At 34.4% G+C, this 14,252-nt stretch overlaps 1 protein-coding gene and 1 pseudogene across 1 annotated transcript; one reads left to right on the forward strand and one right to left on the reverse strand.

The window, feature by feature from the left end:
* Positions 1-866: 866 nt before the first annotated feature.
* Positions 867-3,241, reverse strand: LOC129300302 (uncharacterized; annotated as a pseudogene).
* A 7,513-nt stretch (positions 3,242-10,754) lies between these two features.
* On the forward strand, positions 10,755-12,991 carry LOC129300303 (sugar transport protein MST4-like). The gene is made up of 2 exons (XM_054938872.1): positions 10,755-11,785; positions 11,902-12,991. The coding sequence occupies exons 1-2, from the start codon at positions 11,202-11,204 to the stop codon at positions 12,824-12,826; spliced, it is 1,509 nt and encodes a 502-aa protein (XP_054794847.1). The 5' UTR covers positions 10,755-11,201; the 3' UTR covers positions 12,827-12,991.
* Positions 12,992-14,252: the final 1,261 nt, after the last annotated feature.

Raw genomic sequence — 14,252 nt, forward strand, 5'->3', positions numbered from 1 at the left:
CTGGTACTAGGAGAGACACAAGAAGTGATCTCTAGTGCATAAGGCATTGTGCAATTAGCTTGCCCCAAATCTATTAAATTATGAATTACTCCTTCCATCTTTATATATAAGAGATTTTTTAAATTTTAAAATTTATTTTTGTCTCTAAATATAAGAGATTGTAAATATATTTTTAATGAATGGACCATTATATTCTTTTTAAATAGAAAAGAGAGAAAAATAAATACTCTCAGTAATTTATTAAAAAAATTATTTATATTTATAATATAATAATTAGAAGTAAAATTGAAATGTTGCTGTGCTTTTAATTAAATAATTAATTGTTATTAATTTGTGTGATTTAAGTTAAAAATATTTTATATATAAAGATGAAAGGAGTAAACAATCAAGCATTGCATAGCCAAATAGGGCCTCCAATCTCAATTTAAAATTTAGATCCCAGATAGCTGCAACACATCTTATGAGATTATATTCCATATATTTCATCTTCAATTATGGAGCAAATGAAGCTTCTAGAGTGTCTCTCTATTGGCTCATTCCCATCCAACTAACCTAAACAATTAGTTTAATTATCTCGGTCTTTGTTAAACTGAACCCAATTTGTATGTATGTTATTCACAGATACATTCGCACGATGAAAACCATATGCAAACACACCCGAATTATTACAACTTTTTTTTTGTTCATTCTATTTACATTTTTGTTGTGAACATTAGAGCATACGCACAATATTATTATATAATTATACACATTTTTATTCTCGTGAACATCACACCCAAGCTGTTTTTATCGTTTCAAGATCCAACAACTGCGGTTGTTGCAGTGATGATAGAATTGAATTTGCCCTTGGCAGTTGTGGCTATCCTTTAATCTTGACCGTCAGATTGGCATCCCCATATTTTTGGAAGCACCCGTGCTGGTTGGTTCACACACTCCACTGCATAATCTTCTTCTTTGCTTTTCATTCTCTTCCCAACCTTCGAAAAATAATCAACCCCTTACTATTAATTAATATTACTAGTAATAACTGTGAAGCTGCATACAGGTGGCACCATTATAGACCATATACTTTTTTTAATTACCAGAACAGTGTGGAGGCCCATTGCTTTCCCCGCTGCAATGTTAACCGCGTTGTCATCCAGAAACAGCTGCATATTCCATTATTCAACCTAAATGATACATTGAAGAATCTTATAACAAATTTTTAAATTTTCTGCATTGATTAATTAGCATGATTTATCTCATCTTTACCGTACGATGAGGATCTACTTTGGCAGCACGGAGCGTGATCTCCATGGCCTCCGGTGATGGCTTTTGGAGGACGGGGAACTCATCGGGTTGTGTCGACTTGCAGAGGTTCAGGTTCATGGTCTCGAAGCATATGATTTGCTGAAAGCACTCGCAAATCTTGAGCTGATTCAGTACCTTCATCGCGTGAAATGTATCCGAATTTGTGAATATCTGAAACATTTTCCCCCTGAGGGTTGGGGTTTAATCACTTGGAAGAAGACGAGAATGAAACTTACATTTAAAAACATATAAGTTTTCTTTGTTTGATGCTGCAAAGGAGGTTGTGTAGCTGAATGTCAGGTTTGATGGACTCGTAAGGTAACCTTTCGTGCACGAAACTAGTGGTTTAAGATTAGGAGAAAAATAAGAAAATTAATTTCCCATTACATTGTTCGAGTAAAAGAATTCTTTTTTATTTTTTATTTTTTTTATTTTTAGAGGAAATAAGGGATTCATCTCGAAAAAAGAATAAAGAAGTAAAAGAATGTTGAGATGGGGTAGTAATCACCTGTGGTAATCTTCAACAGTGATGTCATAGCCCAGTGCCTAGAAGAAAAGAAATAAAATTGAGTACAAGAGTGGAGAGAAATGCAAAAGGTGAGGTGGATGAAGAGAGGAGATAATATTATATACTCGCAAACCAGTGAGGGTGCTTCTATATGTTCTGAAAAGTTAGCGCGAAGGCCCGAAGCTTTGCTCTGAGGGAATCCACATTTTTCCACCAGGAAAACTACATGCGAATTAAACGGTCACACATAATAAAATGTGTAGATTGTCAGGTAATGTATTATGTGTAATTGGTAACTAAAGTAAAGAAAGAAAGAAAGAAAGAAAGAATTAAACCTTCAATATGTTTCTTGAGAGCTTCACCAATTCCAGTAACGGTGGGATATAGAGTGTTATCCAAATCTGCTTAATTTCCAGAAATGATTAAGCATACAATTCATTTGTAATGCGCAAATGAAAATAAAGAGATGCAGGGAAGGAGTGAGGAAGAGTTACGGAAAATGATGCAGTCGAAGGGGGAAGAAGGAGATAGAAAGGAAAGGGATGGAAGGTGAATTTAAAGGAAAAAGGGCGGTGACGTGCTGACCAGGAGTGAGGGAAGGTGCATTGACCACAGGGGTAAAATTGGGAAGCCAAAATTTGGATTCCAAGTCACAAATGCATGACTAGCCATTATCAATTATTGGTACCCGCTGAGCTAATTCATTGGCATAATTGAATGCACCGACAATTCTCATTACCATTTTTGCCTTTCTGAAATTTTTTTGGGCCTAAATTGCCTTTCTGAATTCACATGTGCTTATTTGATAGGATATATAGGATCTTGCTTGTTTTTTCCTTTTCTTTTTTTTAATCACTACTAGATATTACTTTATTTTTTTTATGATATATAGTATTTCAGGTAAAAAGAAAAGATATTAAGCATGGCCAAATTGAGATATTATCAAAATGACAAAAGCATGAATATCAAAGGTTTTGATGGTGATGGGGATTGAATGCAACAGAGATTGAAGAGTGCGGTTCAGCGTCAAGTCTCCGGTGATAAAAAAAGAGGCGTTGAGCCAGACTAATGACAAGAGAGGCACCCTCAATAATGTAACTAATCTGTCTTTTATATATGTTATTGGTCGGTAGCGTGCCTGATTATTTATCATTTATGGATTTACATGATAAAAAAGTAGAAAAAATTGCTGAAAAAAAAACTTGACCAACAAATTTATTGTCTTAAAGACATGAAATTTGTATAAGACTCAGGTCCTCAAGAGGGATAAAGAATGATAGTTGAATGACTAAAATGCCCCCACTACGTGCATTGCTACATAGAACAATTTTAACTTGGACTTGTCACTTCGCCATCGTCGTCTTCCATAGCTGCGTCCACATCACATGAACCAGGAATGAGTGGCCTCTCTTGCTTATTCTCCTTGTGGATGTTGAAGGCCATTATCGAGCTTTGCTTGTAGTGGCGAGGAATTAGGTCCTTTGTCAGAATTGAAGGAATTGAGCAACTCCTTATCCCTTTCGCCAAGCAAATTTAGTGGATCCTTGTGACAAAGATATTAGATCACTGCTTCAGCATTCCAAGGACCCATTTCATGTGGTAGAAGTTTCTTTTTTAGTTTTGCAATGAGTTCCCCAATGAGGATCGGTGGCAATAGCTCGATTCAACATTGGGATATCGGATTGTTAGATGGATTTGTGAGAAATTCATTAGATTCACGCTTGGATTACAATTCACTAAGTTTCGAGCTATATGATGATGACTTAGATTTGGATATGGCAATTCTTGTGGTGCCCTGTTGAATCATAAGATCTTTCATGAAGAATTCGTTCCATGTCCCTATAGTTGGGTATGGCAATTTTATCTTTTCATTTTTTAAATCAACAATTTTTCTTGATATTGAAACCATTTTCTTAAGTAGTGTACATCATGTTTCATGAGGGAACATTTTTCTTAGAAATTACACATTCACATTCATATCTTAAATGATCTAAGATCTAGTCTATTTCTTCAGAGGATTCCATTCTTGCATATAAGAAAGATTGGATGAAAATACTAGATTAAACTTATGTAAATGCATTATTTGATTATAGAGTGTAAATGTAGTGGTGTATTGACTTAAATAACTGGTTTCTTCTTATATATGAGCATTATTTTGAGATTTGATGTTTACTCTTGAGAATCCAGCTCTGCAATTTACATCCATCATACCTTTTGCCTGTTACCTTGCTTGTTATCCATTATATAGTGCATGTGTGTGGCATCAGTAGCCTTTTAATTTGTTAGATGAGTTGAAATTATTCTAGTATGTGTTTGATATCCTAAGTATGATAAGTTATAAATTTTTAGAGTGCCATGACTAATTTTACAGTTTCATGAAAGAAGTTGCGAAATTTGAGAGTAACTATAACCGTAGGAAATGGCTTCACATGCATGGGTGTGTTTGTGGTTTTCTACTTTTCATCATGCTGCTAAATGTTAGTGAATTGCAATAAAGTTAGTGGTACAACCTAATCTTGGCTAATAGCTAGCCCTTCAAGTTTGAATTGTCAATTTGTAGACATTGATATATTTGTTCTTCTTGATCTTGATGCATCAAATTTGAATACATGCATAAGTTTGTTTGTGGTTTATTGCTTCTCAATTCTTAGTAGGCTGCTGAATATGATCATCAATCCTTGCTTTAACACTGCCTTTTGCTTTGAAGAGTTTATCTTTTAGGCCATCTACTACCCTTTTGTTATACTCATACATTTCACATTTGTGTCCTATTAGAACTAGTATGAGATCTACCAATTTTAGACTCCGACATTGAATTTACCTATTGAAATGCATATGCAAATGCATCATATTCTTAGACTTCAAGATCGAATTTACCAATTTCTATATTCACTTACATATGTTAAAAATGCCTTTACTTGCTTTCAGTTTAAATCTAGCTACAACAAAAATAATAATGAAGTTTCTTGCTGCTGCAATTTATAATAGAAAAGTAAAAAATAAATGCCCCTCAATTGTTTTGTTCAAGAAAATTGGATTGGAAAGGAGCAAGTTGAGCATCAATAAAGGAAATAATGCAAAAGTAAAAGTTCATTGTTTGTCATACTTTTTTTTTGGGTGCTTCTTTGAAGTAATTGCATTGCATTTAAGTTTGTGTGTGTGTGTGTGTGTGTTTTTTCAAGGGATGTAATATCTTGTAATGTAAGAACATAGTATTATTTATTGATAAATAAATTTCTTAGCATTCAATTATGTTTTTATGGTTTAATTAAGTTAGTGTGATTAATGTTTACATGTAATAATAATGATCTTTGAGAATATTCATTAGTGTTTTCATAATATCCATTTGTGTTTTTATAAGAAAAATTAATAAATTTTCAGAATATCTTAAATCATTATCATAAAAAGTGAAGAATATCCATTTAGAATAAGAATATTGTTTTCAAAATATTCATGAACTTATCATGAAAATATTATCAAACAAAGGCTATGCTAAAATCGCAAACCTTGTTTTTCAGGATATTGTGAATGGTTTTAATGAAAAATGTGCTCTTATTTGAACATGCATAAAAAATATCATGAAAAACAATGTGGTGAGTGCTTACAACATTTGAAAATTCATATGCAATGATGCTTTAGCTAAATGCAACACATTTTTGGTCACACGTAAGACTCTCCCATCATATGCAACACTCTCTTGTAGATGCAAATTTCTTGCACGATATGCAATACTTCTTCCATCATATGCAACACTCTCTCATGAATGCATATTTCTTCCATGATATGTAACACTTCTTATGTCATATGCAACACTCTCTAACATATGCGACAATCTCCCATCATATGCAACACTGTCTCTCATATACAAATTTTTTCCTGAATATGCAATGTTTCTTCCTTCATATGCAACACTTTCTTACATATTGTAAAATCACCTAATTTGCTCCACAAATTTAACAATAATAATATATATTACCATAATAAATAGGATTTAACTACCCTAGTTACCTTACCATGATAAATAGAGCTTAACTACAGTTAGAAGAGCTAATTATAATAGAAAAGAAAAGGACCAAAATTAAAGGTCAACTATAGTTATTGAAATTAAACTTGAAAATAGAAATTAACAAAAGTATATATACATGTATCCTGTTATGGTAAGAAAAAAATTCTACTACAGTTGAAAAGATTAAAACTAATTAATAATTACTGGTATACTATAAAAGTTTGGAACTTATCATTAATAGAGTATAATTTCACAAATATTTGGAACCCTAGGTAGAACAAGTATTTCTAAGATAATTCAAGGCCAAACAGGCATAACTCAAAGTTTTAAATATGTATAGAATCATGAGATATTCATATATAATTGAAATGATTGAAAACAATATTTTAAAAATCAATTTTCTAAAAATCAGAGTCATCTACTACAGTCCACAATGTGTTCGCTGTGCTTGATAATATTGAGGTTATTCCCCACAGCCAACACTACAATGCACTACGATGAGCCTCTTCTATCTTGTACACTGTGGTGAGGCAAATTGCATAGACATGACAACATAATTATGGTCAAAACATAGCACACTAGGAGTAAACTTTTGATGCACCTTGAGTCTCTATTGGATGTCTATTCGAAGTGATTTAGTTGGTCACAGAAAACTCAATCATTAAACTAACAAATAATGTTAGTTTCATTTTTAAAATATAATGTACAAAAGGTTAGACACCCATAACCAAACCACTGCTTTTTCATACTTTTAAAAACTCGAGGGAGTCTAAGGCCAACTTAAAGTGCCAAGAGCCTAAACAAAAACCTAGACCAAACCTCATGGACTTAAAACTACTTGTATAATGCACCACAACTTACATAAATAGAATAAATTACATTTTCACTCCTCAATCTCAAAATTATCAAAATCATAAGGGAGGTAAACTAGTTTAAATTCTCTAATATTATCTCATACATCTATTAAAATAACATAGATATATACTTGCACCAGTATTTAGACCTTATTTACACATTTATAGCTCATTCAACAAAGCCTAGGACACTAAATACAACCAAAAAGACACATATACCATTAATCGGTGTAAGTACCAAAAAAGATTATCCTAGTTGGCAATTTTTCATCATCAATTACATATATAAAATCAAAAGAAAGAAGCATACTATAGGAATCACAAATTCCTATACCTCAATGCTTTTCCCTTATTCTTTTTTTTGGAATTAGTGCTTGTAAAATATAGAATAGGAGTAAGTACATTCACTTAGAAAACAACATAACTTTAAATCATCTACATGCAAGTCAAATTAATTAAGGCATACAAATATGCATTTAAAGTTTGTTCAAGCATATAGCTCAATGTCATGTCACATGATATCATCGATGCATAATCAAACACTCAAACACTCCTTATCTTATCCATATATAGCCAAATGAATTTATAGGCTGACAATTTAATAGGATCGAGTTTGTATGAATAGATGAACCCAAACTTAACAATCATGAGGAGCTACCTAGCCAAAGGGCTGTAGTTATTCTCAAACCATAAATTCTCCCATTCTTAAAATCATTAGGGTGTTACAAGTCTTACCATTCACCCAGCAATGGGGAGGTTAAGGGCAAGGATCTAGGCAACCTATGTTCACATATATTTCTAGGCAAGATTTAGGAAGACCCAACCTTAAAACTATGTCACCAAGGCCACACATGATATTGGTTATATTCCACATGGAAATTAAATACTAACTTGTCTTAAAGTAACCTCCTACCCAAAATATGATCATGCAACATCAATTAAATCATTACCATACATACTAATAATCCTTAGCATAATCAAGCTAGCACAAGCATGTATGTATTATCCCAATTTTTCATATCCAATCATTTAAGAATATAATAGCATTTCCAAAATCATTTGTCTTAATTGATGCAAAAAGGCCACACTTGTAATTCATTTTTTAAAATAATAAATGAGTTTATTTGAATAGAAAGCATAATATTCATATTTATAATACCATAACTAATCTAACATGCAATAATACGACATAAAATTACCCAAGTTACCTCTAACATTTGAGAACTCAAAGGTTACCTTTGAAAATTTGCTTCTTGAGCATGCAATGAGCTTAAACAATGTGCCACAATATTAATCTACAAGTAATAATGATCATAATCACTAATCAACTACATAATTACCATTTCCAACTCCTAAACTCATACTTTAACAACCAAATTTCCTAACAACAAATCCAAACTCACATTCAATGAGTTTATTAACTTTATTTAACTCCTATTAGCTTAAGTAACAACTTATGTGTCATCCAACAATGCAAAATCTTACTAAAAGTGGTTAGGGTTCGTCAAAAACTTTAGATCTAAACTCACAACCTTCTTAGATCCTCAAAACTAGGTTTGGAAATGTTAAAGAACTCCTATTAGTCCCCGTAGAACTAATGAGTTTGGACTCTTAGCCTTAGGTCCAAATATCTTGCTCTTCCAACTCTATAACCCAGCTAAAAATTATGTAGAGGGGAGAGGGAGGGATGAGGAAGACATATCTAGGTGAGAACTGATCTTAAATCACCTTCAAAGTGCCCACAAAGTGATGCCCTTGGGTAGAGACTCAACTCCTCTTATCGCCCTCTCGCTATTTCAGTATTTCTCTATTACTTGACAATGTTTCTTTTGTCATATGCAAAACTTTTTTGTTATATGCAAAAAACTTTCATAGGTACACATTAGGTACAGACACATTGTTACTGGAGGGCCTTATGTGACATATTAACATTAAAGGAACTTGTACTTTAGTTCACAATAAATCATCACTGAAAGACTTTGTGTAACATATTGACAGCGAAGGACCTTGTTCTTTTTTTTTTTAACCATTAAGGGCATTTAAGTCATTTATCTACTATGGCCTTTTTGGCAATAGATGTGTTGGTTAGGTGTTTTTGAGCAATTTTTCCTAAAAACTATTGCCTTGGCCTCGAATGATATTAAACATAACCAAATCTTAGTTACAAGTTTACAACTTCATTCTCCATTTACCAAAATTTGGCATTATAGGCTCTATGCACATTTGGGCCCATTCGTTCTTCTTCTTGGATCACCAAGCCCTTTAATTCATCATCAGTTCTTGGAATACGAAGGCAACATCAAGCTTGAAGAAAAAGGGTGTAAGGGAAGGGCTATGCTATTACCGTGTCTCGTTGATCCACGAGAAGGTCTCTCATTTTCTGGGTGCAGCTATTCCCAGTGATCCCCGGATAGGGTGCATCAACCTTGTGCTTTCCGATATTACGTAATTTTGTTTTTTTGTTGTTAGTTGCATCGTGCTCGTGGTCTTTTTATTCAAAACAAAACACAGAGAATGATTTTTTTAGGACTTTTCTGTTTTTTTTTTCATTTTTAAAGGTAAAGAAATAAAAAAAAATTGTTTGGATGAATAACTTAATTTTAATTGTTTTTAAATCTGTTTTATTTTTAAAATAAAAGATAGAAACATATTAAAGCTATTTTTATTTTATTTTTTATTTTTAAAATACATTATATTTAGTTACTGAAAAATATAGTTGCGTTATATAAATCATTATTATAAGCCATTACTATTAACCTTTGGGAACTATTGCTATCAAGTAACTTCTTAACTTTAAAATTGTTTTTAGATTAATATAATTAAATAGATTTTTTGTTTTTTTAAAATAATTTTAAAGCTTTACTATAAAACAATTTTTAAATAAAAAAAAATGGAACACAAACATTCAGGCCCTTAGAATCAACTATTGTTTCAGTTCATATTAGCGATAGTCTTTGAAAGGCAAATTCCGAGAATAGAATGAATGCAGTAGTAACAGTAGCTCATGGGAACTATTATTTTGTTTCAAGATGTTTCTATTCTATTATTTTAAAAATAAAAATGAGAAAATTTTTAAGAATAATTAAATTTAAAATATTTATTCAGATGAATTTTAATTTTTTTCAAAAAAAAAACCAGAAACCAAACAATCTATTGGATCCTTGAGCACACAGCGTATGGGCCTCCTCCAAGAATAGGCTAGGTGGCTGATGGGCCTTTGCGACAAGCCCAATCACGAGCTTTTCACAAAATGTTGTTTTCTTTGTTTTTAGAACGTACAAAAAAAAAGAATATGTTATTTTTTGTTATAAAAATATATTATTATTTTTTATAGAAATTTTTTAGAATATTTTAAATATAAAGATAAGGACATGTTATATTTTTTAGTTTAATGTTTGAAATAAAATGATAATTTTATGATAAGAATGTTTTTATTATATCACATTGTCATTAATCATTTAAAGAATTACCAGGTATCTAATTTATACTTTATAAAATACTGTGAATTATATATAACAGATAAAGTCATGAAACACGTACGTCTCGACCATTTTCTCAGCTTTTGACAACAAAACCACTGAAGAATATCATTACACACCATTTTATCTTTTTTAACATAACTCTTGATATTTTCAGGGACTCACTTGTAGGTTCACGGAATAGTTTTCTGGACAAAAAATTTCAAACTTGCTGCATGAAGCCATTACGGGAACTGATGCCTTATTTATTCTTTAGCAGTTACAACTATTCCATATATTAAATTTGTGAAAGTAGATTCAAGCTTCTGATTAAACACGAGATGTTTAAATTTATATAGGAGCACTAGTTTTCTGCTGTGTCAATTTTGATTTCACCTTGTTTTATTTGAATCATTGTGCGCGCACGCGCGCACATATCACAGATTCGCAATCCTTAGTTGGATAAAGAGGCGAGAGTTTCTGATATATGGTTGCTTAGCTTATTTGTAATTTGCTCGGTGAGAATAAATGATATATATCCAGATGGACCAAGCTCGCAAGAGAATAAGTCAAATTCATGAAATAAAAACATGAGTTGTCGGAAGAAGAAGTGGTTTGTGCTTGCAAAGGATTGAGTTGTTGATCCAAAAATGCGGGATGACAGGGAATTAATTTGCTGCAGTGAGTCAAAGGAAAAACGTCAGCCATTGATTCCCAAAACAAGATTCCATGCATATCTCAACTAATTAAATAAATCCAAACCATATTTTATCATATTTATACACTCCTCACTTAGCTTCTCACTTCCACTTCTTCACTTCGCTCTCCCCGTCGCCGTCGGCGGTTACCATCTCCCAGAACCCGCTCTCCGGGCTTTCTCGCATTTGTTATAACCAGTCTCTGCTGAACCACACGGGCAAAACCGAAAACAACAACCTCGTACAAGCACCATCATTATTTAGTACCTTCCCTTAGCTTGGCAGAAGGGGGGAGAGCGAGAGCGAGAGAAGAAAGTCTGGACAGAGCACGCATTTGATAATCAATTCCATTCTCAGTGAACACAGTTCAGCAGCAAGTAAAGCAATATGGTGGCCGGGGGATTCTCAGGCGCGCCGGGGGGTGAATTTGAGGCAAAGATCACCTCATCGGTGATCATTTCATGCGTGATGGCGGCGACCGGCGGGCTCATGTTCGGTTACGACGTAGGCATATCGGGTGGTGTGACATCGATGCCGAGTTTTCTGAAAAAGTTTTTTCATGCCGTATACGAAAGAACCATCGCAGAAAAGACGGGCCAAAACAGCAACTACTGCAAATACGACAACCAATACCTCCAGCTCTTCACGTCTTCTCTCTACCTTGCGGCCTTGGTGGCCACCATGTTCGCCGGCAGCATCAACCGTAAGGTCGGCCGCAAGCTCACCATGTTTATGGGCGGCGTCATCTTCATCGTGGGAGCAGTCATCAACGCTGCCGCCATCAACATCGAAATGCTCATCGTCGGCAGGATCCTTCTTGGGATTGGAGTCGGCTTCGGCAACCAAGCCGTCCCTGTCTTCCTCTCCGAGATCGCACCCACCAGAATTCGGGGAGCCCTCAACATCCTTTTCCAGCTCAACGTCACCATTGGCATTCTCATTGCAAATCTTATCAATTGGTTCACCGCCAAGTATGCCCTGTCTATATTCATGTTACTCACACGCAGAGTGATATAATAAGCCAATCAATCACACACACGTACACATTGACAATGAAGGGAAGGAATTTACGGGTGTTATGATGCAGGATCAAAGGAGGATACGGGTGGAGGATATCGTTGGGCTTGGCGGCAGTACCCGCACTGATGCTGACTCTGGGAGCGATGATGGTGGATGACACACCAAACAGTCTGATAGAGAGGGGAAAGCTGGAAAAAGGGAAGGCGGTGCTGAAAAAAATTCGCGGGGTGGAGAACGTGGATCCGGAGTACAACGAGCTGGTGGAGGCTAGCAATAAAGCTAAACAGATAAAGAACCCCTGGAGCAAACTCTTGAAGCGTAAGAACCGCCCCATGCTGGTCATTTCCCTCTTATTGCAGGTGTTCCAACAGTTCACGGGGATCAACGCCATCATGTTCTACGCACCCGTGCTGTTCAGCACCTTGGGATTCGAGAGCGACGCTTCTCTGTACTCGGCTGTCATCACGGGGTTGGTGAACGTGCTGTGCACCCTAGTGTCTGTGTCCTTGGCGGACAAGCTCGGACGTAGAGTGTTACTTCTGGAGGCCTGCGCCCAGATGTTGCTATCTCAGGTGGCCGTGGCCATACTGCTCGGGCTGAAGGTTTCGGATCACTCCGACAAGTTATCAAGTGGGTTGGCCATACTGGTGGTGGTGCTCTTGTGCGCCTTCGTCGGAGCCTTCGCCTGGTCGTGGGGCCCGCTGGGGTGGCTCATTCCCAGCGAGATATTCCCTCTGGAGACCAGGTCAGCCGGGCAGAGCGTCACGGTGTTCGCTAACATGCTCTTCACTTTCATAATAGCGCAGTCCTTCTTATCCATGCTCTGCACCATGAAGTTCGCCATCTTCTTGTTCTTCTCGGCCTGGATCGTGGCCATGACGCTGTTCACCATATTCTTCATCCCGGAGACTAAGAACAAACCCATCGAAGAGATGACTGAAAGGGTGTGGAGCCAGCACTGGTTCTGGAAGTCGTATGAGGACGGCGACTGATCCTGCACCAGTCAATAATTACCTTCCTCCTGCTTTCAGATGATAATTAATTAGTTTCTGCTAGGTGTTTTCATGCATAGAGGTTTTATTTGTGATCGACTTTCGTTATGAGTTTACCCGAAATTTAAAAAAAAAAATAACAAAAGGAATCGTTTTGTCGCGTTCTTTTTCTTCGTCACATTTCGCATTTCTGCTCTCCTCTTGCGTGTTTCGCTGTTCATGGAAACCAGACAAGTTTGGTACCTTTCTTTTAGTTTGTTTATTTTGACTCACTGGATAATTCCATTTCATCATGCGAAGTCAAGATATCCAATTCAAATAATGAATGGAAAATATGGTGAATTTAAACCCTAAACCCTAAACTATAGTAATAAATAATAAATAAATGAAACATATAATAAGGTGTCGCGCGAACTTTTTTCTGTGAAGCCTAATAAACAATTTGTAAAAATAATACAATATTTGTTGTTATGTCAAATCTCATCGTCTGGTTGTAGACCCGTAGCGTGTCTAATTGATGTTGTTCCAGAAAATAGTTTAACGTAGAATATGTAACATACGCAATCACCTGTATGTGCATATCTGACCATTTAATTTTTTTGTTTTCAGCCGCTTATTTGGGAACGTGATTTGCCGTTTGAATTGCTTTTCTCATTGCTTTTGCCTTTTGGCGATTGATGTTCGAAGATGGATGGAGGGGCACCTCATATTCATTGGATGTTTGCCATCCATCGCATTCACTATTGTTAAATTATATGGCGGGATCCATTTATTAATATATCTATGTGTGTATGCATATATAACATCCAAGTGACATTATATTTATTATTATCAACATGGACCAACGACCTTTTATCAATTTATTGAATATATAAATTTTATAATGCTACCAATCTGATCTCTTTAAGCTTATTTAATCTATGTATAGTAAATTGCATCATGGCACTGTTTATCTATGGTTGAATGAACAGATGTGAAACCCACAATAAAAATTGGAAAAATAGGTATGGGATCTACAGTAAAGATGCTTTTAGGTATGAGACTCGTGAAAAAAATGATATGTATGAGATTTTTTTTTTTTTTGTAAATGTAAGAGACTTATCATTTGTTGCTTGTATTTCATCAACGTATAAAATAATTAATTAAATATAACCTATAAATTTTAAAATAAATTATAAAATAAAATATTTTATTATTTAAGTCAATCAACTTTTTCCAGTTTGCTTTTATATATGAGCAAATTTTGATCAATTTTACAGTTTAAAAAAATAATTAATCATAATAATTATATATATAATTTAAAAATTTGAATTAAAATGTATTTGTGATTACCATTTTATTAAAAATATAAATAGAGAATTTATAATAAAATTATAAATTTAATTTTCACATATTATAAAAATTTAACTCTACAAATTTAAAATTT

The sequence above is a fragment of the Prosopis cineraria genome, unplaced genomic scaffold (assembly GCF_029017545.1).
Source record: "Prosopis cineraria cultivar Desert tree isolate PC_DT_omini unplaced genomic scaffold, ASM2901754v1 PC1524, whole genome shotgun sequence".
NCBI lineage: Eukaryota > Viridiplantae > Streptophyta > Magnoliopsida > Fabales > Fabaceae > Prosopis > Prosopis cineraria.

Coding starts and splice junctions, on each gene's coding strand:
- LOC129300303 (XM_054938872.1), top strand. CDS start 11,202: ATGGTGGCCGGGGGATTCTCAGGCGCGCCGGGGGGTGAATTTGAGGCA. Junction 11,786..11,901: donor ATCAATTGGTTCACCGCCAA/GTATGCCCTGTC, acceptor GTTATGATGCAG/GATCAAAGGAGGATACGGGT.